This window comes from Globicephala melas, chromosome 14, assembly GCF_963455315.2.
Source record: "Globicephala melas chromosome 14, mGloMel1.2, whole genome shotgun sequence".
In the NCBI taxonomy this organism is placed as follows: domain Eukaryota; kingdom Metazoa; phylum Chordata; class Mammalia; order Artiodactyla; family Delphinidae; genus Globicephala; species Globicephala melas.
The window spans coordinates 74,885,194-74,911,004 of NC_083327.1; the positions used below are offsets into that span (position 1 = coordinate 74,885,194).

The window sequence follows — 25,811 nt, forward strand, 5'->3', positions numbered from 1 at the left end:
ACCTTCTCAGTGACGAGACCCTGCAGGATTTGCCAGCTTTTATTCATTGCTCCAAGTTGCTCAGCAAAATCAGTCTTATCGCTGCGTTTACTTTCCACGTCCTGACTACTGATTTGTAGCACAGACTGGTTCACAAAATCGACAGTCAGCTGTTTACAGTTAATGTCGATCTTAAAACCCTAAAAAGGGAAAGGCGAAAATAAGAAAACAAGCTTATATGTATAAATGTCTTATATTTTACCAGGAGTTGGAAAGCCTTAAGTAACCTTAAGATTAATATTATCACTTGTGTGATTGAGTCCAAATGGCACAATCGGTATGTATTAATATAACCCATCATCTTCAGAAGTTGAATATATATATGAATATACTGAATATAAATTGAATTCATACATTTTGAATGTATAAATATATTGAATTTGAGTTTGTAAAGATTTGAATTTATAGATATATTGAATATACATTTTTTTTAGGTAGGAAAGTAGAATTGGGCAAATTGTATAATCTCACTATAAAATATTTACAAATTATAGTATTTATTTTTATGATTTCTTAAAATGACACAAAATCTTATTCAAAATTATTCCTAATACTGGACAACTTTCCTACACCTATAACTAGGGAAGCAGTTTTCTTACTATAGTAGACCTATCCGGTCACTATATATGAAACATATACTTTCAGACCTGATTTCCATAACTTGAGTTTTTGAGTTTCTTCAAATAAAACAGTCCTAAAGTATGTAAAGCTAAAAACAAACAAACAAAAATGTTTAATTACCTTATATTTCTGAAGGTATTCATGAATTGCCTTGTAACCGATGGAGTTTTTAATACTCTCTTCATCCATTTGAATAACATTTTCCATGAGAGAAATCCAAGCCATGACTTCAGAAATGGCACGGCGAGAAGGCAGCTTATCCATTTGCAGCTGCCCATGTCAGACAGAAGAAGTCGCGAGTGTTAAAATTCAAACTCGATTCCTGTTAACCTAAAACTCTATTAATTCCTACTAAAGTACCAACAGAGGTAACACTTCTTAATGACATTTTTGGATATTAACCTTGTTAGAAGCTTGAAATTAAACATCAGGCAAACACTGAACGTTAATAGTCCTCTTATGTTCACTTGACATCGAATACTATAAACATTGTATAAACACTACCTAATTAATCAAAACACCAGCAGGACGAAAATATTATTCTTATTTTATAGCTAGTTTTATGAGTATAAAAAAACGTAACTACAAAACATTCAACAGATGTATTTTATTCATTATCTTGTAAAATCTCTGTCTATTATGACTCAGGAATGTTACCACAACACTACAAACTATCATTTTCTAGATTTTTGGCGCTCTCATATTTATTCCAAAGAGCATAGCCAATTTCCTCAGTCTTTCACTAAAACATACTTAGAATCCTGAATCTTCCTTAACATATCATACATTTATGCAAATGCTTGTAATGACTGAGAGGAACAAAAGCAATCATTTAAAATATTTATGGACTGCTATGTGGGCAGAAAGAGATACAAGTTAATGTGAGATGTTTCCTGCCCTCTAGAAATGCACAGCTGCTGATTAGAAGGGATAAGGCATTAATATGAAACACATCTTTACACCTTGTACACAGTGATGAATGCCCCAGAGAGATAAAGATAAAATATCTGGGAGTTCAGGGGAGAGAAGCATAATTTCCAGATAAGAGAGCTACTCACTTCTCTTCCCCTAGTTGTTGAATGTCAGCTCTATTGTAGGTAAGGTTATAGGTCTTTTACATATATTATTATTATTATTAAATCTTCATAACTACCCACTTTATGAGACAGGTATAGTTACCCATATTTTAGTTATGAGAAAACAAAGAATTTAAACAGACAAGGATTCTAAAACACACACACACACATGATAAAGAAGCTCTTGGAAGACAGGGAATTTATAGATAGGGCATTTGTAGAACCGTTCACTTTTTTTTTTTTTAATTAGAGTATAGTTGATTTACAATGTTGTGTTACTTTCTGTTGAACAGCAAAGTGACTCAGTTGTACATATACATATATCCACTCTTTTTTAGATTCTTTTCCCATATAGGTCATTACAGAGTACTGAGTAGAGTTTCCTGTGCTATACAGTAGGTCCTTATTAGTTATCTATTTTATATATAACAGTGTTAATATGCAATACAATGGAAGACATAAAAGACGAGATGTCCAAGACAAAGCTGATTTAAGTTTGTGAGCAAAAGCAGATCAATGTACTTTTCCATCTAATACTGCTTACACCAATTATGACCAATTAAACCGATGATTATTTCTGTACCTGGTGGAGCTTTTCCTGTACGGTTGGAATATTTGTCAGCAGGTCAGTCCACTGGCCATCAATGTGTGACAGCTCAGAACGCAGGGCAGCTATGTCCACTTTCTTTAGTCTAAGAAGCTGATTTCCAGTGCTCAGAACAGACGATTTCAAGGTAGATTTGGCATCCACCTCTTTGGAAAACTCCTAAAAGAAGCAGCAATGTTCAAATCAGGATTGAGTAGCCAGACCCTTCATTTAAGAAAAGAGATTACTTTATTACATAAACAAGTTTTCTTTACATCTTGAAGGGGAGTGGTGATATTAAACACTCTGGAGGAAAACAAAAGCAACGCACCCTTGCCCCAAATGAAGGCCAACATTACTTAAACACTACTTTAAAGAGGCAATGTTGAACCCTACTATTCTGCATAATTATTGAACACACAGAGTGAACACTGACAAATTCTCTATAGCTTGATCTCCTAAGTACATCCATTGACAACTGATGCCCTTTTCACCTGTAAGTCCTGCCTGAAAACAAGAAAACTGAATCAAAGGCTTTAGATTCTTGAGCTTACCAGAAAAGCGTTCAGATGATCACGGACCATTTCCAGTTCTTGAGGAACTGTCACAGATTGTTGAGTCCAAAATTCTAGCCTGTCTTTTGCAGACTGTAACCAGTGGATGAGATCTGCAGATTCACTTTGATATCTGTAAGGACAGTAATAAGCCTATTAAGTAAACATCCAATTCTGACTTTGTGCTAACCCGTGTTAGTGACCAATGCTAATTTTAAAAGGAGACACAGGGCTTCCCTGGTGGCGCAGTGGTTGGGAGTCCGCCTGCCGATGCAGGGGACACGGGTTCGTGCCCCGGTCCGGGAAGATCCCACATGCCGCGGAGCGGCTGGGCCCATGAGCCATGGCCGCTGAGCCTGCGCGTCCGGAGCCTGTGCTCCGCAACGGGAGAGGCCACAGCAGTGAGAGGCCCGCATACCGCAAAAAAAAAAAAGGAGACACAACAGATTTGGGAGAATAATGCCCTGGGTTGACACTCTCAAATTCCCTTCTCTTAATATTCATACCTTAAGCAAGTCAGTCTCTCTGAGTTTCAGTTTTCCCATCTCTAAGCTGCAAATAAAAATATCTTTCTCCTACTCCTTCACATTGAGGCTATTTAGAAAATATTTCATGATTGGGCTTCCCAGGTGGCACAGTGGTTAAGAATCTGCTTGTCAATGCAGGGGACACAGGTTTGAGCCCTAGTCTGGGAAGATCCCACGTGCTGCGGAGCAACTAAGCTTGTGTGCCACAACTACTGAGCCTGTGCTCTAGAGCCTGCGAGCCACAACTACTGAGCTCACGTGCCACAATTACTGAAGCCTGTGCACCCTAGAGTCCATGTTCTGCAACAAGGGAAGCCACCACAGTGAGAAGCCTGCACACCACAATGAAGAGTAGTCCCCGCTCACCACAATTAGAGAAAGCCCGCGCACAGCAACAAAGACCCAACGCAGCCAAAAATAAACAAAATAAATAAATAAATATTTTAAACAAGAAAATTATTACATGATTGTTATTCAAAGTTCTTAGAAATAAAGGTGGCATAAAAATAAGGATTTCACTATGTAAAATCAACCCCCCACCTCTCTTGAATACCTCCCATTGCCCTCAAGAAAACCTTTACCTTCTCAAAACAAACTTTCTCTTCTTTCTCTCCTTCTAAGATATACTTGACCACCCATGTACAGTCAGTAGGCAGGGGAGACAACAGCTCAAAGGTAAGAGGTATTGCATAATGCCTGCCTCCCCGCCACATTTTTAAGTACATGTTTATACAATTATACAAGAATCCAACTGGAAGGTTTGTGCTTGTCTTTATTTTCCAAACTCTGTGATAAGTTCCTAGAGGGACCACATCTTCGTCAACTCAGGTACCCAACAGCCTCATAAATACCCTGCAGCACTAATGTAAAAATCTGCGAAAGAGTCACTGTATTACCTGGTCCAGTGTTTCAATATTGTTTCCAATCTGTGAAGTTCCTTAGACACTTTGTTGGTGTCATTTAACCAGTGTTCTCCAAGTTGATTTAGCTGGCTTTCTAGATCTGAGCAGCTAACAGATATCAGAAGTCGTTTCCCATCATCTAGTACCTGATATAATTTGGGCTGGTATTCATTAAGGCTGGATTTCAAATGCTAAAATGATTGAAAATACTGGGTCAAAAGTTGAGATAATGCAATTTTTCTCCCCTAAAGATGGTAAGTTCTCCATAATGTTCCCATTACCTTTTAGTCAAATTTCAACTATTTGCACCCAAGTTTCATTAGAAGCTTCGAGATTTTTCATCTATATCTAAGAATATAACTTTAGGTGCACTTAAAACAGTCAAAGTCTAATTATTTCAAGAATAGTGGGACGCCAACACAAAGTACAAAATACTGCTTGGTGGAGGCTAAGTTTTCAAAAAGAGCTCTCTCAAAAATAAGGAAAAAAAGGATTTTTAGTGTTCTATTAAAAAACAACAAACTGTAATTATTTCAGGATAGTATGACTTCAGCATAACAAGTGGAAAACGCTTGGTGGAGGCTAAATTTTCAAAAGGAGCTTTCATTAAAAAAAAAAAAAAGACCTTTCTATGTTATATTACGAAACAAATACTTAAAGTACTTAATAAAATATTTGATTGCAAGTTTGTTTAGATGCTGTTAAAACCATGGGAAAGCTTCCAAAGGAACTGTGGCAACTTTTTACACCAAGTTGTCATTTAGATGCTGACCTGGTAGAGTGTTATCCGGTCGATAAGCCTGTCTTCGCTCTCCTCCACCAAACCCACAGTCGGAATGCTGGTCTCCACCACCTCCAGCTGCCTGCTAAGCTCCCGCTGGTTCTCATCCAGATGGGACCATGTCTAGAAACACGGCATCAGTGTGTGAGCTAAACATCCTCATCAAGGAAGAGAAGTCCTCTTCGTGTGCAAATATGCATCTGACAGTCTCTTTAAAGACATGCCGGAGATGCCTGCCTTGGGGGTTTGCTTTGGGAAGCGAAAGATAGCGTTGAAGCAAGTCATCAGATGGTGATCTTGAAAAGCACTGTGAACGGGCTTTCACTTCTGCAACTAACTAGCTGTGTGACTGGGGCAAGTTACTACGCTTCTCTGACCTCCCTCATTTTCAACATTAAAAAAAATGGGGATAATAATATCTTGTCCATTGTGAGGATTATATAGAATAATATGCAGCACACCTGGAACACAGCAGGCAGCTGAAATTCACAGTCTCATCCTTTACCACAGTGAAAGGGATGGGTGTGTTTACTTTCCAAAGTAAGTGAACTAAATACATTACATTTGCAAATTAAAAAAACCCACACAGACATTTAAGAAATATGAATATATAGTATAGACATTCTACTAAGGAGAAATACCAAATCACTTATTCTAAGATTATAATTTTTAGGGAATTCCCTGGTGGACCAGTGGTTAGGACTCTGTGCTTCCACTGCAGGGGGCACGGGTTCAATCCCTGGTCGGGGAACTAAGACCCCACAAGCTGCACAGCGCGGCCAAAATAAAAGAAAAGAAAATTATGATTTTTATTCTATTTAAAATCGGAAAATCTTTTCTTAATCATGTGAAGTCTTTTTCAATAATGTATAGCAAAAGTCAGCAGTTTTTCAGTCCGACTATCGAGACCCCAAATATCGTCATGCCCAGTCTGAAACTGGTATTCATCTAGCTGAACTCACAGTAAGGCACAGCCTTTACCTCAATGTGGATAAGAAACACCAGGGGCACAGGCAACACATGACGCTGAGTCTGAGACACCTCCGAGGTCACGGGAGGCAAATCGCAGGAACGAAGGTGTCTTGCCTGAAGGGTCTGCGGTGCAGTAGGGAGTGTGCTGTAGGGGAGGGGCGGCATCAGGGGCTCACCTCGAGAATGTACTCCAACTCCACACCCCTCTTGTGAGCCCCTTTGAGCACAGCCGAAGCCTGCTCCATCAGGTCTGTGTGGAACTGAGTTTCCCGTAGGACTGCAAAGCTGATAACCTTCCTGAAGAGCGTTTCAGTCAAGATCATATGAGACTCCAGGCCCTGAAAGTACTCCTGCAATTTTTCAGATAGAAAGAGGTCAGCAACTCATTCATTTACTACCTTACAATAAAAATTGCTTCAAACCTGGAAGCTGATGGAACTTGGCTAATATATGGGTGATAGTGGTCCTCCCCTGCTGGCCTCCACTTACCCAGGCACTCACCGCTTCCTGCAGAGACGGGGGTGAGGTGGGGTGGGATGGGGGTCCAGCCTCCTAACTGGCCTCTCCTGGCCCCCCACTCAAAGCACCTACACTGTGCTGTGCTGCAGGTACTCTGTCCCCAAAACAGAGCCCTTCAGAGGCGAGCTGCTGCTGAAACACTCGTCCGCCCTCTCCACTCCTCCTGGTACCATCTGGGTGGACATTTGCTTCCTCCACCACAGACACTGGCCTCCTTTGTCCCTGGGACACATGAGAGGCCGCTCCCCACCTTCAGCCTCTGCCTGCCCTCTACCTCCTGCAATGTCCTCACTTGACACATTCACAATTTTTCTTCCTCCAGGACTGGGCTTGAGCTCTACTCTTTTGTACTTAATACTCATGGCCAAGCACAGCTGGACACACACCAACTGGCATTCATATTTTTAAATTTCCCTCAGAACATACCTACACACAGCAGAACTGCAGGCCTTGCACAACCCTACAAATGTGTTTTAAAATATTACTTTCTATACATAAAAATCCCCAGAAGATGGGGAGAAGGTTATCCCATTTCCTGTTCCCAGCACCACGGATGAAACTAAAGGACCAGGAATCATTAACATCAGCTAACACTGAGTGTGTACTACGTGCCAGGTGCCCTATGAACACTTCGGCAACCAACTCGTTGAATCCTCCTAACAACCCCTTAAGATAGGTAGTTTTATTTCCCACTTTACAGACTGCGCTACTCAGTCTAATGCAACATGCCCAAGGTCACACAGAGCTCTCCCTCAGAAAATGGTCTGGTCAGGAGAAGCTAGAACCATTATCTTCAACTGACAATTATTATATCATAGAATCTTAAAGCTGGAAGAGAACTTGGAAGTCATTTAGCCCAATGTTCACAGAAAGCTGATATTCCTATTACAACCCCGTCTCCCCCTGACAGCCCTGGATGGACTTCTCATGGCCAGGAGGGGGTCTGTTCAATGGCAGCCTGCTCCTTTTAGAGTTCTTCATCTACTGAGCTTTATTTCTCTGTTATTTATACTCATTGATCCCAGTTTCCCCTCTGGAATAACTCAGGATGATATTTTATTGCTGTGGTCAAAGATTTGAGAAAAACCAGCTGTGAACTTTAAAGCAATGTTTTCAAAGCCAAATGATAAGGCTTTAATAAATCACAAAGTTTTGGACAAAAACCTCTGGGAAAAGTAGCAACAAGCACAATTCTCCACGCCGCCCCCCCCCCCCAATCTACCTTCATAAGCCACCAAAGAGCTACGTAATGGTAGAATGATAATCATCTGTAATCTTAGGGAATTTTTAAAGTTTCCTCATAAGAAATTTCCACTATCTGGGAGGTTGAGTCTCTGAACTGGCAAAAATGTTATTTTTGTAATATTACTAATAATGCAATTTGTGTGTGTGTGTGTGTGTGTGTGCATTAAACAGGCATTCCTTCACTAAGGAGCAGTGTCTAACCTGAACTTGGTTACGGTACACACTGATGGAACACTCTCAGGCTTCCCAAGTTTGGTTATATAGTAAAAGCACTTGCCGTCCCCAGGAAGAAACTCCTGAGGCCCACGGTAACCCGAGGCGCATGTACTTAAGGACCAGAAGAGCAAAGTGATGCATGTACCAGACATAAAGCCAGTCCAGAGCTGAGTGGGCAGCTCTGCATTCCCAGAGCAGAGTGGGGAGTTCTCGGCCAGGACAAGGGAGAGCAGAGAGAACACCTAGGACTAGATGAACACATGGGCGTGAGGGATGCAAAGGAAAAGGGCAGAGTGAAGAATGAAGCTGGGCTCCTTTGAAGAGAGTCCCTGGGTTTCCTGTCCAAGGCAGTTTACGAAGGAGAAAGCATGGCTGACTGATCATTAAAATTACTGGTATGGTTGGTATTCTTTGTTCACTTACAGAATTATAGGAATATATACTCTCTAATTTTTCTGTGCTATTGAGTGCCAGTGGGCTTGAATATACATTTGTGGACCATTTTAAAGAGTAACTTATATGAGTAGAAACTCATAAACGACTGATAATGTTAGGTTTTACTAAATATATGTCAGTGAGTGAGAATGTGCTTTCAAAACTACATTTTCTTTCTCTCTGTTTTTTTTTTTACCTTATGTTTGTCAAGTAGTTGTTGGATGTCTTCTTTGGAAGACACGATAATTTTCTGGTCTCCTGCCATCTTCTCGCGTCCGGTCTCCAGCAGGTCAGCCAGATCTTGCAGGGCCCTTTCATACTGACCCTTCAGTGCAAGATTCTGGTTCAGACCGCCCCGCCGGGAGCCAGTGGTCATCATCAGCTCATCGTACATGTCCTAAGAAACAGACAGATACTCACGCTCAACTCAAACCTACCTCTTCATGAGGTACGTTTAACACCTGTGCTCACAGGATGTCAATAGTTTCCGTGGGGTTAAAACGCTGAAAAATTGTTCTTGTGGCTGAGGGAAATGTCATAGAAAATGTAGTTTTAAGTTTTATCATGCTCTCAAATTTTCTAATTTTAGAGTAACTGAATAGAGCATCCTCAACATTTGGTCTGCTAAGTAATAATCAGATTTGGGACTATTCCTTAAATAAAGAGCTACAGAAACAGAGGAGTTTAATGTGAGCAGAAAGCCTTTAAAACTTAAAAAGGCAATGTTTTTGCCAAATGTGGTGGGGTAAATAAATAACTATTTAAGCAGGAAAGACATTTTAGTGGACGATGATACACCAAATACAAAATTTATTTGAGCCATATGGACCTGATTAACGTATCATATTAAGGTTTAGCAGGCCAAAATGCCTCAATCTGGAAAAGTTCAACTTTAATGCCTATTTACAGCTATGACGCTTGACTCTTACACCTGACATTTAAGTACTGTCGGAAAACTGTCTAAAAAGGACAGAGTCGGGGCCATGGGCTCATCACATGATGAAATGTTAGATAATGGAATGAGATAGTTGAAATAAAAATGTTCTTTTTAAAATAAGAGGTATTTTATTTTCTCAAAAGTAAGAACTTGTGACCCTGTATTGGACTCATACTATTAATCCCTCAATGGTTCTGCAATAAGGCGTGTGTGCAGAGAAAACCTGACACACGCACATGTTTTTTCTTAATATAACTTAACTGTGTTGCCTTTCAGATGCTACACTTTGCTGGTTTACTATCCCAGTATCTTCCTACCAACCTGAGATCAGATTCTTGCCTAAGTGCCAGATTTAGAAAAACACTAATCCGAAGTGTTAATTCTCTACTCCTGAAAGATGCCAGGGAGTCTGTTTGGATTTCAGCTACCTTTAATTTTTTGTTGTTGTTCTGGAATTAAAACAATGTCTCTTTTCCATTCAAACATGTATGAAATATAAACTATAATTTTGAACTTGAGAAAATACACTTCCTAAAAGTATTAGCTTAAGTATTTTTTCCTTAAAATTTTTTTGGGTGTAGTACAATACAGGGTAGATAGCCTTTTTTTAACTTTTCTAGGTAGGATTGCCAGTTATTAGATTTTCTACAGTAGAAAATAATATGCCGCAACTAAACTATGCTATAATGCTTAGCCATCGGAATAATAATAATGTCAGAAAAACCTTCAAAGCATGAGAATACAAGAAAAGAGAAGAGCTAAAAAATTGGACACAAGGGTCCTCCAACAAATGCACACAGACCGCCCTGCAGTGAATCTCAAAATATGTCGATTTATTTTATTGTACTAAATACGATAGAAGTTTCAGAAAATGTTCTAAGAGTTACTTGGAAGAAAAATTGGGCCTAAATGACATGAATTTTATAGAGAAAGCCTGAAAAAATAGAGAAAATAATGTTTTCTTGCCTTCCAGTTAGGATGTACCATTGAAGCTGAATGCCATTGGAAGAAAACGGTACCTGGAGTTTGGAGAGTTCTTGCACCCAAGGCTGCTCAATCTGCAGCCTGTCACCACGCCTCTTCAACTCAGTGATTCCCGCATCCAATTCCTTTAGCCCATCTTCAGCCTGCTGTATTGCCTATATAAGGTTTATGACATTTTATTAAAACTCCCATAAGCAATTTGCCATGCAAAGTATGAGTATCGTGTCTCCTTATTTGCTCCTCTCTTCTCCACCTAAAACATTTTCCATGCAACATAAAAATGATGGTCCCCCATTAAACAGAAAAGTGAAGAAGGCCCTTTATTATACTACAGATCAGATATTTTAAAGATAAGGAGGTTGGGGCTTCCCTGGTGGCGCAGCGGTTGAGAATCTGCCTGCTAATGCAGGGGACACGGGTTCGAGCCCTGGTCTCGGAAGATCCCACATGCCGCGGAGCTACTAAGCCTGTGAGCCACAACTACTGAGCCTGAGCGTCTGGAGCCTGTGCTCCGCAACGGGAGAGGCCGCGATAGTGAGAGGCCCGTGCACCGCGATGAAGAGTGGCCCCCGCTCGCCACAACTAGAGAACGCCCTCACACAGAAACGAAGACCCTACACAGCAAAAATTAATTAATTAATTAATAAACTCCTACCCCCAACATCTTCTAAAAAAATAAATTAAAAAAAAAAAAGGTAAGGAGGTTGGAAGGGCTTAGCATGGAGGGTTGGGAGAACAATGGCTTCCTTGAACAAATAAGGGAAATGGTGAATAGCACCCTGAAGAAGAAGCATGATTTTAGGACGTCTTTAGAAAAAGGTATTTGCCTAGATGTTCTAGGGGATCGTGTTCTGGTTTTCTGAAATGCAGTTTTGAACATCTTTGAAGCGAGATGCAGCGAGGAAAGAGGAAACTATGCTACAGCATGGTCAGAGAGAGCTTACTCCATTGTGAAATGGGAGGGCAAGCGATCAGGTATGAAAGTGACAGCTAGCGCTGAGCCTTGCCTTCCCAGAGTGAGGTCTACAGAAGCAGGACAAGGCATCAACCTGGCCTTCAAGGAGCTTCCAGTCTGCTCAGGAAGCCTGAGTAAACAGAAGAAAAGGAAACAAGGCTGAATACAGTTATGTACTAAGCTTGCTGCAGCTCATCCCTGTTAGAGGACTTCGGAGCAGGGAGACACCAGTGAATCCTGGAGCAGTCGAGGAAGGCTTTTGGAAGAAAAGCAACCTCAGCTGCCCTGATGAAAAGAATATGGACTCCACATGGCAGATGAAACACACGTGTCTTATTTTCTCTCTCCTGAGTCCCCACCAAAACCACTGCCAATATTTTGTTTGCTTGTTTTCTGGGGTGTTTTTCCTTCATAAATCTACAAGGGCAAAGAAATAGGAAAGAGGGTAATACCAACAAAATTTTGCCAGCTGAAAATCAGAAGGATACACGGGAATTGACTTAGGAAATCTGAGAAGCTGAATCCTAAGCTAAATTAAAGCAACAGGAAATTAAAGCAACGACCAAATTAAAGCAACAGGAATCTCTGGAACCCTGGGCAACATGGGGCGGGTGCTAACTAAGGAGGGTTGGTGGAAAGCTGCTTAAAGAGCACCTCGATTCCCAGATCCCCTTCCTCATTCCACACTGGCTCTTCCCTTCCTTGGCGAAAGACTGAAAGTTCATTTTCTGGAGAAGGTAAAACAGATGTCTCTGGACTGAGGGGCACCAGGCACAGTTGTGGGCTCGAGTCCTTGACTGAAAACAAGGGGATAAAGGGACAACACCCACTGAATGCTGAATGTGGATCCCCTACGTCTCCTAGAGTGCTGAAGCCTTGTTTCTACTCTCCAGACAGAAGGCGGTGGGCGGGAGAATATGAAAAGACCAACAGAAAAGACCTAAAAAGTTTGACACAAGGATTCTCCAATAGCCCACACAGATCATCCTTCCATAAATCTCAAAATTGTCAAGCCCCATCCATTCATGAAGTTCCCATTCCGTCTCTCATCCTAAATGTAAAGAGACAACAAAGCATTTACAAATAGCTGAGAAAAGCCTCTAACATGAAAGACGGAGACCAAAATAGGCCAACAAATTAAAAGCAACCCGGAGGGGAATAGATTATACAGGAAAAACCAACAAATAAAAAACTCCCCCCAAGTCCCCCCAAAACCCTTTCAACCCCCAAATCACTAATATACCAGAGAGATTATAAAAGACAATGCATCTATTTGAAAAAGAACAGGATACTACCCCAAAGTGGATAGTACTTCCCAGTCTCTGAGAAGATTAAATGCATGAGAGCAGATATGCAGAAGTCAACAGAAAAGTTTAGAGTTGAAACTGAGGAAGTTTCCAGAAAGCAGAGCAAAAAGACAAAGAGAGACATGTCCCTCGATAAGAAAGTTAGAGGATTGGACCAGAACATCCAGCATCTGCCTAAAAGGAGTTTCAGAAAGGGAGACAGATAAAATAGAGGGATGAAAACTATTTAAATAACTCTTAGAAAATGTTCCAGAATAGAAAGATGAGAGCTGCCAGATCAAAAGAGCCCACTGAGCCCCCAGCCCGGTGGATGAAACAGACCATCCCCAAGGCATGTCACTGTGAAATTTCAGAACTCTGAGACCTTCGGGAATTAGAACAATTTTCAATTCCTCAAGCCAACGCTGGAAGCTAGAAAACAATGGAGCAAAAGCCTCCAAACTCTGTAAAGAACTGACCAAGGATTGTATAAAGAGCCTGGCTATGAGTAGTATGTGAGCATATGACTGGAACATTTCCAGACACGCAAAACATTGAAAACTCTATGTAGCACGCATCCTTTCTTAGTAAGGATGCGCACTAAGGAAACAAGGAAGCAATACAGTAAAGAGAAAGACCTGAAGCTCAGCAAAGAGAAGACCCAGCAGAAGGGAGAAGTGAAAGAAATTCTCAGAACGGTAGTAAAGGGAGATTGAAGAAGACAGCTGTGCAACAGGCTTATGGGGCAACAGGTCTGTTCTAGGTCAGAATGACACGACTCAAAAGATGAATATATCCCCATGCTTCTGCTACTGTTACCTCTTTAACCCAAGGAGGGTAGGGATGGGATTAGCACTTTTTGAGTTGCTTTCCATTTATTCAGCGAAATCAGGAGTAATTTATTTTTATCTCTGGGATTTACATTGGTTGTATTGGTCAATAGTCAGTAAAAGTGTTACTTGTGATCATACGTATCCTAAATTTCACATTAGAAATTCAAGGCAAAGCACTCTTATGGCTGCTCAAATTCTGCTTGGGATTGGGTACATTATAAGCCAAAAATAAAAAATAAAAAGGGGTCCTTTCAAGTAGAAGTTATGATGCAGAAGAATGATTTTCAATTTGGGAAGAATGAGGGATCTCTGTTAAAAAACAGATGAAATTAGGGCGCAGAAAGATACATATTCAAATATAATTTTGCAAACTGTTTTAGATGGTCAGAGAGGGAGAGAGATCTAGATATCTCATCCTATAGGGAAGTATTTGAGGTGGTCTGTATTTCAGGTGATTCCCTATGGCCTCTACCCACAGAACCATTAGAGGTCTACTGAAACTAGGGTATGCAATTCCATTAAAGCACACATTTTCATCATTACTTAGTTTATGAAATGGGATGTTCTGTGTAACATCCTTCCCATTGCCTCCCTCCTCCTGAGCTGTCATGTCAAGCACCAGATGCAGGAGTTGGCACTGACACTTATCCTCACCCCCAAACATCCCTAGTGACTTTCCACTGCCAGTGGTCTCCAAGGTACTCACCCCAAAGTACCCAAAAGTGTTTAAGATGATTGATGAGAATGAAACACTATGTCTTTCCTTTATATACAACCACATGCGTTTTTAATTTTCAGTTGTGTGTATGCTTTATAACACAGTGCCTGCTTATAATTTATAAATAAGTAAATACACATATATTTGTGGTGTGTGCTTATTGTTTTAACCAATGAAGTGCGCGAGCAATACAGTTGACCACTCGTTTGTAGAACAAGGTCCAAATTCTCTGACATTCAACAGCCTCTATAAGTTGCTTCAAATTTCCTCTTTGAACCCTACTTCCCCTCAATCACCTTTGTTCATTGTTCAGTTCAGTCAAACAGGATTACTTGCTTTTCTCCCGAAGTGCCCTGAATGGTCTAACATTTATGCCTTTGTTCTTGCTGTTCTCTTTACTAGAACACCTTTCTTCCCAGTCTCTGTGTGTCCAAACTTCTAAGTCCAGTTCGAATTTCCCTTTACAAAATTTTCCCTAATCCTACCACCGCTGAAGGTAATCTCCCAGCTTCTAAACATCCATAGTGCTTCATGTGTAACGCTACCAGGACGGTCTGACTCCCTGTCGAGTGTCATTGAGGTTCATGTCTAATCTCATGGTTAGGTGGCAAACACCTTCAGGTCAGCATCTGTCACTAACACCTTTTCCTCTCTCACATTTCCTGGTTACACACAGAAGTAAGTGACAGAGTCAATGTAATCTGTAAACCTGGTACTTAAAAACAAAATAGATGACAAACAAAAATGCTACAGTAAGCCATTAATATTCCAAAGAATATGTGGAATTTCATAGTAAATCAGATCTACTCATCGCACTTGCTCTTATGGAAAAAGGCGGCTGTAAATACCTCTATTTGCTCTGCCACAGGCTGTTCAAACACATTTGCCAGTTTCTGCAGAATGATGTATTTGTGGTCAGCCAGTGATGCAAACAGCACCTTCAGATCATTCTGAGGAGGAAAGCAACAGGAAGGCTTAACATGTGTAACAGGAAATTCAAAATGGCTGTAAATATAACACACATTCTTAGAAATAATATACAGGGGTAGGAATTTAATTGTTTCCAGAAGAAACAATATTATCTTATGGGAAGGTAAAAGGAACTGGTAACAATTTATACAAGTGCTAAAAAATTTACACCAAGTGCTAGAATTTGTTATACAAAGCATTTCCAACACAACACAGATGGAGACGAAGTACACAAATAAAAAGCAATATTGGTCACCCAAATGTTCTTGTTATTTCTGTAATAAAGGAGCACATTTAAACATTGCAGCAGAAATATTACACTAAGGACTTCTAGCTAGTAAAACAACCTGGAGGTGGTGTTGTGTTTGGGGGAAAAATATTATTCTTAAGAATAATTATGATCCTTTTTTTCCTCTCTCCTCTCCTTCCCTCTCTCCCTCACTTCCTTCTTTCTCTTATTTTCAAAGAATTTGCACAAGCTTATAAAAAGCCATCCAGAAGTTTAGAAGATAAACATTATTCACAGTGACCAAAGACATATGAAAAGACAACACAAAAAAATCTTAGCTAAGCCTACTCATAAACGTTACTCATTTAAATGTCCAAATATACTTATATTGAGTTAACTCTGTACAGAAAGGAGATAACTCTCAGACTTTTTGATACTCAATTCTAAAAGGAATAATGAACTAGAACAAAGCTTGAATTATAACATTTTTAATTTTTCTCCTGAAATATCAACAAGTAAGCTCTATTTCTTATTAGTTAGAAACTGCTGTGATGGGCTGGTTGCTCATCATAGGCTGAAGCCTGACTTATCACATTCTCTTCAGCGGGAGTTGATCACATGTGTGTATGGTACCAAGATGCAAAAATTCTGACTGTCTCATGAGTAGAAGGATAATCACACCAAAGAAGAAAAGAAGTCTTTAAGGATACATGGCAGCATTATAACACAAAATATGAGGCTGAAGGAAAAGAGTAGGTGTATTATGCAGTTTAAAAAGAAAAGAAGAAATAGAACTGAACGTGAGATTTAGAGAAAAGCATACGGTCCTAAGAGGAAGCAGCTGCCACTAACCAAAACCCAAACCAATCTGCAAGCCTAGCTGCAGACTAGACGAGAAATTATAAGAACAGCACTGGAAAAACGATGCCAGAAACAAGGGTTCTGCTTATGAGTTATGATAATGCTTGTGTCATCAGCTGTGCTCAGGGTAAGGCCACGTGGGCCATTAGAACCATGATACATTTATCTGTTCATATGCATAAGAAAAGAGGTTCCCATTCATTTGAACAGATTCAAAAGAAGTAAAGTCCTTATTACCTACCTGTATTTAGAAAAACATTAGTTCCGTTAATCTAAATGAGTAGATAAGTATAAAGGTGGGTTAGAAATGAAGAGGGTATATGTATTTCCTGTATATCATCTTTACATTTTTAATAGCACATTTTCTAGATTAATCATATTCTACTCCAGGTAATAGAGAACAGAGTTCACATTTCTAGAAGCTGCGCTAATTACTAGACGAGACTAGCCAAGAAGAAAGTAAAGCAGAGAATATGACTGATTTAAAAATTACTAAATAAAGGACTTTAAGAGGTGCTTATAACCATATGGACGTTGGTATTTTCTTAAGAATGAAAATCCAAAGGCTTTAACCATTTCTTAATACCACACTTGTGATACAGCAGGGTATTTAAGGTATCTATATACTACACACATAACAGACATCACAATTTTTTTCTTACAGTTTCTGGAACTACTTGTAGGGCATAAAGAGGTGGGCTTCTAGCTGTCTGAGAAACAGGAAGCTTCAAGTTTTAAAATCATTTGTGTTGCCCTGCTCATTCAGTAAGAAATTCTTTCATTTTTTACTTTTTAAATAAAATATTCAACTATAAAAATGTCTAGGAAATTTATTTGGGTTTAAGTCTATGAATAAAAGTTTTAAAAATACAGAATAGGTGATAATTAACTTGTGATTCCATGTAGATAACATACTTCAACATAACATCTACCCATTTTCCAGATTGTCTGTTGGGTACAGGATAACGTTAACATCTGGCAAAAGCTAATACTCAAAAGTTAACTGGGAGCTTCCCTGGTAGCACAGTGGTTGAGAGTCCGCCTGCCGATGCAGGGGACGCGGGTTCGTGCCCCGGTCCAGGAAGATCCCACATGCCACGGAGCGGCTGGGCCCGTGAGCCGTGGCCGCTGAGCCTGCGCGTCCGGAGCCTGTGCTCCACAACGGGAGAGGCCACAACAGTGAGAGGCCCGCGTACCGCAAAAAAAAAAAAAAAAAAAAAAAAGTTAACTGTAAAACGAAGGCTACCATTCCAATAAGCGCTGAGCACTGAGAGTATACCAGGTGCTCAGTGCAAAGTAAAATGGTTTGTGACTTGACTTTTAATTATATTAACATTGGAACTCCTTCTCTCAATTAAATTGGAGCACAGACATTTTGAAATGTCAGTTTTTGTTTGTGAGCTGGCCACCAGCAAGTAGAAACTTGTTGGCAGAGAAAAATAGAGAAGATGATTAAAAGAGAATTTCAAGATTACTTGTTCTTCTCTTGATCCTCTACCCAAAATAAGTTCCAGAGTATTCGTGCTTAGTTCAGTTTTTACTCTGACTGGCTATGATTACCAATAACAACTGAAAAGTACCAGAGACACTAGCATAGAGAACGCAATTTGAAAAAGGGAAACATACCTCCTGGTGATACACCCATTTGCACTTTTAACCCACCTCATTCATGGCCAATTGACTAGAATGCTATGAAAACTCAGTGTGTTATTTTATGCAAGAGGAATTTTAGAGTAAGGAAACAAGTTTCCGTAAGTTGCACAACAGTTTAGCTGATTTGAGACATACTATGTACAGATGCACATGCAATCAGATCTTGCATTCAAGACAAAATACCCAAATAATCAACCCCAGGTTTTCTAACTGAAAGGGAAATGCTCTTTCCTCTCTGTGTACTACACAGCATAACAGATACAAATGCAAATATCCAATGCAGGTCATTCTTCTAAGCCACAGACTTGCGACTATTCACCTGAGTATAATTCTACCCGATATCCTTGCCCAGCCAGTGGTACTGCTAACGACCCAGTCTTGCCCCTTGGTCCATGGCACTGCTCCCACCTGTCTTTTCTGTCAGCCAATGCCCCCCAGATGCTCACGTCAGAGTCCCTGGAGTTCCTCAGCAGTGCCCCTTTCTCTTGTTGCCCAGATCCAAACAGACGCTCCCCTATTGATTCTGCCTTCCAAATATATCTTGAATAAGTCTACTTTTCTCCAACTCCCCCGCCATCATCCTAACAATATAAAATATACAAACATTCTTTGAGTCAAATCCTGGCTCCAGTTCTTGATGGTTAAATAACCTTGGAGAAATAATTTAACTTTTCCACTGGTTTTAGAGCCTATATCTATTATCATAAATACTACTATTAATTGCAGCAACAGTAACAAAACTTGCTGAGTGCTTACTACGTTTCAGACACTGTTTACAGTATTTTACACATTTTAACTCATTTTGTCCTCACAAAGCCCTAAAAGGTAGTTACCTTGGGCATGGTTTAATAGTTGAGGATACTTAGGTCAGAGAAGCAGCTAAGGTTATACAGCAGTAGGTGATAAAAATCATAATATTATTATTATGTCAATAATACATGTGAAGATTTCTTGTGAGTAGAGAAATGATACACAAATGTTTGTGATAATTTTAGTTTATAGTTTTAAGAATGTAAACTACTGGAAGGCAATGATAATTTGTCCCTCTAGATGAATATCTAGAAAATTCCACATTTCCTGGCTAGTGGTATGTTTACTTGACACTTTACAGTATTTTTTTGGAAATCAAAATTTTACATCAACCCCTTGGTCCTAATTACATGTATTACATGAATCTATTTTATAAGTCTTCTGTGTTCGCTACAAATAAAATTCAATTAGAATGTAAGTATTCCCAAAGGATGCTTTTTATTACTTCCTGCATGTTTCTTTGGTCTTATGTTTTAAACTCCAGTTTTATCAACTGGAAATTATCATTATAATATGCCATATATATGAGCTTCACTGGTTGAATTTAAAGTTCTATTCAGCCCTAAGTTTGGTTGGCTGATTTTCTCAACCTTCCACTTCTAGGAGCATCAAACTTTGTTTTCTATTCCTTGAGTTCAACCCCCTTGTTTTTCTGTAATGTTCTTGCCCTATGTACCTTTGAAAAAAAACGTAGGTCTATATCTATATAAAAGGTAGGTCTATATCTATATAAAAGGTAGGTCTATATCTATATACCTTGATAGGTATATAGGTAGGTCTATATCATACCTCGATAAGATCCTGTTTATTGTTGAAGGTAGCTGGAAAATGGTGAAACATCTCTTGATAATGTCTTACCTGGAAATTTAGTATTTGCTGAAGTCTTTCCTTCATCTGATGACATCGTTGATTTACTACTGAGTCTAGCAAAGACAATCTGCCCAAAAGACAACCCAAAGTGTCTTCGATAACATCTCGGTTATCACCATTCTCTGGAAAGGCTTGGGAAAACAAGTTCTTGTTCTTATCCATTTCTTCAGACATTTCCTTAATATCTTTGGCAAGAGTCTGGGGTTGTTAAGAAAGTGCATTTCAATGTTTAGATCCATGAATTTACATACAGATCGAGTCATTTCCTCATAGGAAGTCCACTATATCTCTCATACTGCTCAGTGATAATTATATCTAAGGCAAGTTGGACCACTTCATACACTTCTGTAAATATTAGGCAAGTTACTGTTATTTTCCTCAGAAACTTCACATCATTTGCTAATACTAATATATAATATTTGGTGAAAAGATGAGTTTTCTAAAGTGCCATTTAGAAATTCATAATTCTTATTTTTAGTCTGTGTTTCACATGGGGAAGCTTTGCCATATACAGCAGGGTTCCCACGGAGTCCTCAGTTTCTTCCACCTCCCACATACACAAGACAAAGAATAAAACTACACAACATAAATATCTTTGACAGCTTTTTATATTTAGGCAATTCTTTTCTGCATTATGTTGCTTGGAAATACACCTCATTTGTCCCTTATTAGAACTGTTTTATGCTTGACCTTCTTTACACGTAACATTAATTATCCGATGTCAGCATTTCAGGTACCGCGTAATGTCATACACCCACAGACACGGGCTGCCAAGCTTACCTCTTGGTTAAAGAGGCAAGTTTCCGCCTCTGCTGGTAGAAGCGCTGTGGCAGCAAATAAGCGATCCTCTACATCATCCAGCCACGTAGAGGTAGCCGAGACCCCGTCGTATAGCTTCTGTTCCAAGTCAGTGTTCTGCCTCTTTGTCCCTCCACCCTGAGAAAAAAAGGAAGGAACAAAGGATTAATTACAGTGTTTTGAGGAATCAAAGAAAAATACCAGGATGAGATGCTGGGGTCCAGTGGCTCTGCCTTTCCGGGGCTAATCACTAGCGCTGGGTCTCAACAGCTCACACCCTGGGGTGGAGCAACCCCCTGGGATCCCAGATCCACAAGGAGACCAAGCGCACCACCCTACCTGGGCTGAAACCTCCTCGAAGGCCTGGTTCAATCCATCCAGCAAAGACGTCACCGCGGATTTATCCTGGGCCTGTCCGTCCCCTTTGTACAGTGGCATGCCAGACAGGAGCCGATTTGGCCTGCTGTAAAGCTGTAGGCAGACAGGAGAGCTTAGTTAGGACCAGTTGTACTCTATCCAGGTGTTCTCATTTAGAAATGAACACTGAAGCGGATGCTGGGAAAACTGTGTTTATGGAAACCTCTGCTGGAGAAAAACCACCTTACAACACACCATGTCCACTAAACATGATGACCAGATCCAGCAATGGCAATGTTTCCCTGATGGACCGAGAAAAAAAGAAAGAGAGAAAAGAAAATAGTGGGAAAAAATGCCTGAATTCTTATCATAGCCTTCCTCTCAACTTAATCTTGGTTTTAGCACAACCCATGATGAAATAATTCAGCCGAAATACCAGAACTAGACTGATCCCTTTGCTTTCATGATTCCTTTACTTCCCCCCTAAACTCTTTTAGGCAAACACAATGTCTCCCCAGTAAGGACTATGATATGGCCTCGCACTCAAACGTTTTAATGATGTTTCTGCTCAAACTCAGTGTCCTGTAATTTTTTAGAACACCTCATCTTGTCCTTACTTTTCAGGCTGATTAACTCATTATCCTCTACACATGCCAGGCTCATTCCCCACTGTGGCTGGATGCTCACCACCCAGCATCTCTTTATAATCCACTGCCTTAAATTCCACACCTCTTCTAGCCACTTTCCACTTTTTTTTTTTTTTTTTACTTTTGTTTCCTTTTTAATTCCCGCTAATGGAGCCTCCCCAGCTGCTTAATTTGTCAGAAATGTCTCAAGTATTTCCTTAGTTGGGTTACAGGTTCCTAGGAGCAGAAGCCATATCTCATCCTGAGGCCAGGTATTCTGCAGAGATGCTAAATACAGTGGAAGTGAACAAAGAAACATTGCTCTGAAAGACTGATGCCTTTTGACCTAATGAACTTGAGGCAAAAAAAAGTGCCTGTTTTTACACTTGAGATTAGTTAAGTATATCATCCAAGTGTACAAAATTGTCAGTAAGGTAACATGAAAAATGAGGGACTTCAGAGTTAAACAGACCTGCATCTCCAACCCAGTTTGGCCTCTTCTTAGTCACAAGACCCTGAGAAATTATCTAATCTCTCCAAGCCTTAGCTGACTAATCTACGAAGAGAGGTAATGTCAACCTCACCACAGCATTGTTATGTTAACACCTAGAACACAAAATATGTTCCTAATAGATCATTCCCTTTCTTTCTGGAAACTCACAGCCGGACTACTTCTTCCTGTACTTTTCTCTCACCTCTTCTCACCAAAGAGAAGAAAGTGCTGACAGGGCACTGAGAGAAAAAGCAGCTCTCCCAGATGAGAGCAGGTATGGTGGAGACGTCCAGGTCAGCAATGCTGGATGGGTGACCCATGCAAGTGTTTAAGATGAATGGACAAGAGGCAGAATCAGGGGTCGGGCATTTCACGAATGAATAGTAGTAAGTAAGCATGGAATGTGACTAGAAATATCCCAGATTTATCTGACTTAGGAGAGTCAGAAAAGGCTGCAGTCCACCATTTAGGACTGTAAATACCACTTACAGACAAAGGAATGGGGAAATCCTATAACATGAACAGTGCTGTTCTGAGGTCCAGGAGATCTACGTCGGCAATCAAGAACTCAAGCCATGAGTCTGAGGAATGTTTGATCGGGGTGTGAAGAAGGATTCATTCAAACACAGGTAGGAGGTCCATGCAAAAGGTATAAGGGCCCTGTGTGCCAGGGTGGGCCCTGTGTGCCAGGGTGGAGTATGATTTCGAGACAACTGCCTCTGGAAAGGGAGGGCTTTCTATTCTCCAGGGCCAGAGCTGGTGATGGTCCTGTGGACAGAGGCAAAGAAGGCCCTGGCCAGGGAGTGAGAAGGTGTGAATGCCACAAGAGGCTGTAAACAGAGGTGAATGGCTCTGTACGACTTACGCACGGCTCTCAGCAGATGGGGCACCTTTAGACATCCCCCTTTCAGGTGATCCTGGCAAGGTGTACCTGCCCTACAGTGCCTGCTTTGTCAGCTCCTGCCTTTCCCTCCTCTGTAATTATTGATACCCTTTCTCTTCCAGGGTCAGCCTCTCCCAGCTCCTAAGCTAGTCCGGAGCAGAGCAGTGAAAACAGCAGCTTCCCCAGATCCACAGTGAAGGTCTTAGAACTTGCTCTGATGATACCTCCGTGGTGGGACGGCCAGAGCAGGGCTGACCCAGGACCTGGGCTAGGCTTCTATCTTCAGCATCCTGCTGGGCCACAGCTGTGGTGAGCATCACAGGCTTCCCTGACTAGCTCTTAAGGGGTGAATCCCTCTGACTCTCTGTTGTTCTCAGGCTTCTGCTTAGGGTGAACTCATAGCTATTATCGATCTGGAACCTTCTATTGCTATATTTAATTCCACTGGATTTGGCTTGCTTGTTGGAACCAAGTCCAACATCACGAGTATCCACCCATCTTGGGAACCAGCCTACAGATGGGCCAATGACCACTGTAACTGACCCTTGAATTCCCCTCCCTTTAGCTCCACTGGGGTCCCAGTGTGTTTCCCAGTAAGATCTTCGGAAATGATTAAATACTGGAAGTAGCAAAAGAAAATAAGATAACTTGATAACTTACTGACAAATTTGTAGCTTTTTTTTTGGCCTGGATGTGTATATCCTTAATTTTCAAAGTTGTGGGAAAAAAGGGGGGGGTCCATTTGAAATTTAATGGTTTACGCTAATGAGTCATCAGATATTAATCTTCTCTGAGGAAAACAGTATCTAGAAGTCAAATAAACTTCCACATATCATTATAAAGAGATATGTGAAACAGGCTTGTTAAGAAGAGTGTAGGATGAGTAATTTTTTTATGTCTTATTTTGGAATTGATAATGAAATATAGGTTGTTGCACAGTTATATTCCCTCCCATAGCATAAGCTGTACATCTTTTATATCAGTTAATATGTAAAAGCAAAACGTTCGATACCACTTGCTCTTGTTCGTGTTGCAGAACATTCTGAAGCAGTTTCTGCTTGGTGCTAAATTCCTGATGGAGGCTTTCCCATTTCATTCTCATCTGGTCTTCAGCAGGTGATTTCTGCCCTTCCATCCCCAACTCCTGGGATAACACATCAGGTTTTTCGCTATTAGAAGAATAAATAATCTAAGTTTACAATGTGTGTAAAAAGGCAATAAGTTCTAGGTAATTTATTATGTGTACTAGATCTGGCTTCTAAAATTGCAACCAGATTATTTCAGTCATTAGCTTATACTTTAAAAATATAAATTAAAATAGAAAACTTGAGACTAATAGTAAAGCAAGTATATTCTTACTCATATAATTGAACCATGAACACAATAATTAAAAAAATACACTGAAAACAGCTCAGCATTAAAGATAAAAATAACTGTAACTTTTAGAACCAGAAAGCAGACGATAAGACTTGTATCCTTTGACAAATAGCCCACAAACTGATTCAAAAGCCCTAAAAATGCTGCCTAGTCTATTGAGAGTTTTCACCCTGAGTCCAAGGAAAATACTACAGAACAGGTTTCAGGACATGCAATAGGAGTACAGAATGTGGAAGGGTCATCCTTAAAGAGAGGCATAAGGTAGCATCTGAGACTATGGCTCTGGGGGTGAGACAGATCTGGGTTCCCTGTTCCAGCACATGAGATTTGTGACTTTGAGTAAGTCACTTCACTTCTCAGAGCCTCAATTTCCTCATCTTTATTTTTTTTTATTCTTTTGGCTGTGCCGTGCGGCACGTGGGATCTTAGTTCACCGACCAGGGATCGAACCCCGGCCCCCTGCATTGGAAGCGTGGAGTCTTAACCACTGGATCGCCAGGGGAGTCCAATCTTCTCATCTTTAAAATGAAGATAGTACCTATCTTGCGGAAGTATGAGAATTAAATTTAGAGAAGATATGCATAATGCCTATAACCCTATCTGGTCAAAAACAGCCACTCAGTCAATGCGGCCTAATGATAATGGTAATGGCAATGATAAGAACCTGGGGGACCCAAGTTCCAATAGGTCCTAGTTTGTCAGGGGTCTTGAAGTCCTAACTAGAACCAGCCGAAAGCCATACTAGATAGCCATTACTATTACTTTGATGGAAACTTTTGCTCAAGTGAAGAAAAAAAATAACCAGTTCATTGGCAGAATAATACTATACACTACCCCAAAGCCAATTCTTTTCAGAATAAGCATTGAATACAATAGTTTCTTTAGGTAGGTCTGTTGAAGTAAACCTTAAAAAATTATCTATAAGGCTATGATGCAGCACTTCTACTTCTAGGATATAACAGAATCTTTCTTACCTGCACACTTAAAGACATGTTAAGAGGTTAAGTTCAACAATGCTAGTAATAGCAAAAAACAAACAAAAAAAAATGGCAACAATATAAAGGCCCATCAATAAGAAAATGGGTAAGTTGTTATAGTTACAAGTTAAAATACTGTTAAGCAGTTAAAATGAAAAAACTAGATCTATATGTATCAACATGGATTGATCTAAAAAAGTAATGCTGAGTGAAAAAATATCAAAATAAAATTGATACCTCTAATTTTGCTATATTAGTCTCTGGATTTTTCTGCCTTTTTTTTTTTTCCCCTTTGGCCTCATCCCACGGCTTGTGGGATCTTAGTTCCCTGACCAGGGATCAAACCTGGGCCCTCGGCAGTGAGAGTACAGAGTCCTAACCACTGGACTGCCAAGGAATTCCCTAAGGATTTTTCTGCTTTTTAAAAAGCATTTTAAATAAAAAACAAGTTTTAAAATTCTTCTGAAATTAAATTTCTTTATTGTGCTGTTTTTTGGGGTGGTGGACTGCAGTGCGTCACTTTTAATTCATTTATATTTGCATAACAATTTAGTATAAAACCTGGGGATATCTGGGAATTCCTTGGCGGTCCAGTGGTTAGGACTCCGCTTTCAGTGCAAAGGGCTTGGGTGCAATCCTGGTCAGGGAACTAAGATCCCGCAAGCCGCGTGGCCAAAAAAGGAAAAAAAAAAAAACCTCCCGGGGATATTTAATATGTATAT

At 40.2% G+C, this 25,811-nt stretch overlaps 1 protein-coding gene across 3 annotated transcripts in view; it reads right to left on the minus strand.

Moving 5' to 3' along the window:
- The window catches only part of SYNE1 (spectrin repeat containing nuclear envelope protein 1), a 457,576-nt gene that overhangs the window by 112,249 nt on the left and 319,516 nt on the right, over nucleotides 1-25,811 (minus strand). For 2 of the 3 annotated variants that reach the window (XM_060283254.1, XM_060283255.1), the window contains exons 4-17: nucleotides 23,748-23,879; nucleotides 20,716-20,847; nucleotides 20,359-20,514; nucleotides 19,567-19,776; nucleotides 15,035-15,136; nucleotides 10,430-10,549; nucleotides 8,670-8,870; nucleotides 6,235-6,408; nucleotides 5,078-5,209; nucleotides 4,300-4,496; nucleotides 2,877-3,009; nucleotides 2,320-2,502; nucleotides 781-930; nucleotides 3-179 (exon numbers count right to left, since the gene is read on the minus strand). In XM_060283254.1, the coding sequence (XP_060139237.1) occupies nucleotides 3-179; nucleotides 781-930; nucleotides 2,320-2,502; nucleotides 2,877-3,009; nucleotides 4,300-4,496; nucleotides 5,078-5,209; nucleotides 6,235-6,408; nucleotides 8,670-8,870; nucleotides 10,430-10,549; nucleotides 15,035-15,136; nucleotides 19,567-19,776; nucleotides 20,359-20,514; nucleotides 20,716-20,847; nucleotides 23,748-23,879 (2,199 nt within the window). Of the gene's footprint in view, nucleotides 1-2; nucleotides 180-780; nucleotides 931-2,319; nucleotides 2,503-2,876; nucleotides 3,010-4,299; nucleotides 4,497-5,077; nucleotides 5,210-6,234; nucleotides 6,409-8,669; nucleotides 8,871-10,429; nucleotides 10,550-15,034; nucleotides 15,137-19,566; nucleotides 19,777-20,358; nucleotides 20,515-20,715; nucleotides 20,848-23,747; nucleotides 23,905-25,811 lie in introns of all 3 variants that reach the window. The other variant, XM_060283256.2, reaches the window with a different exon arrangement.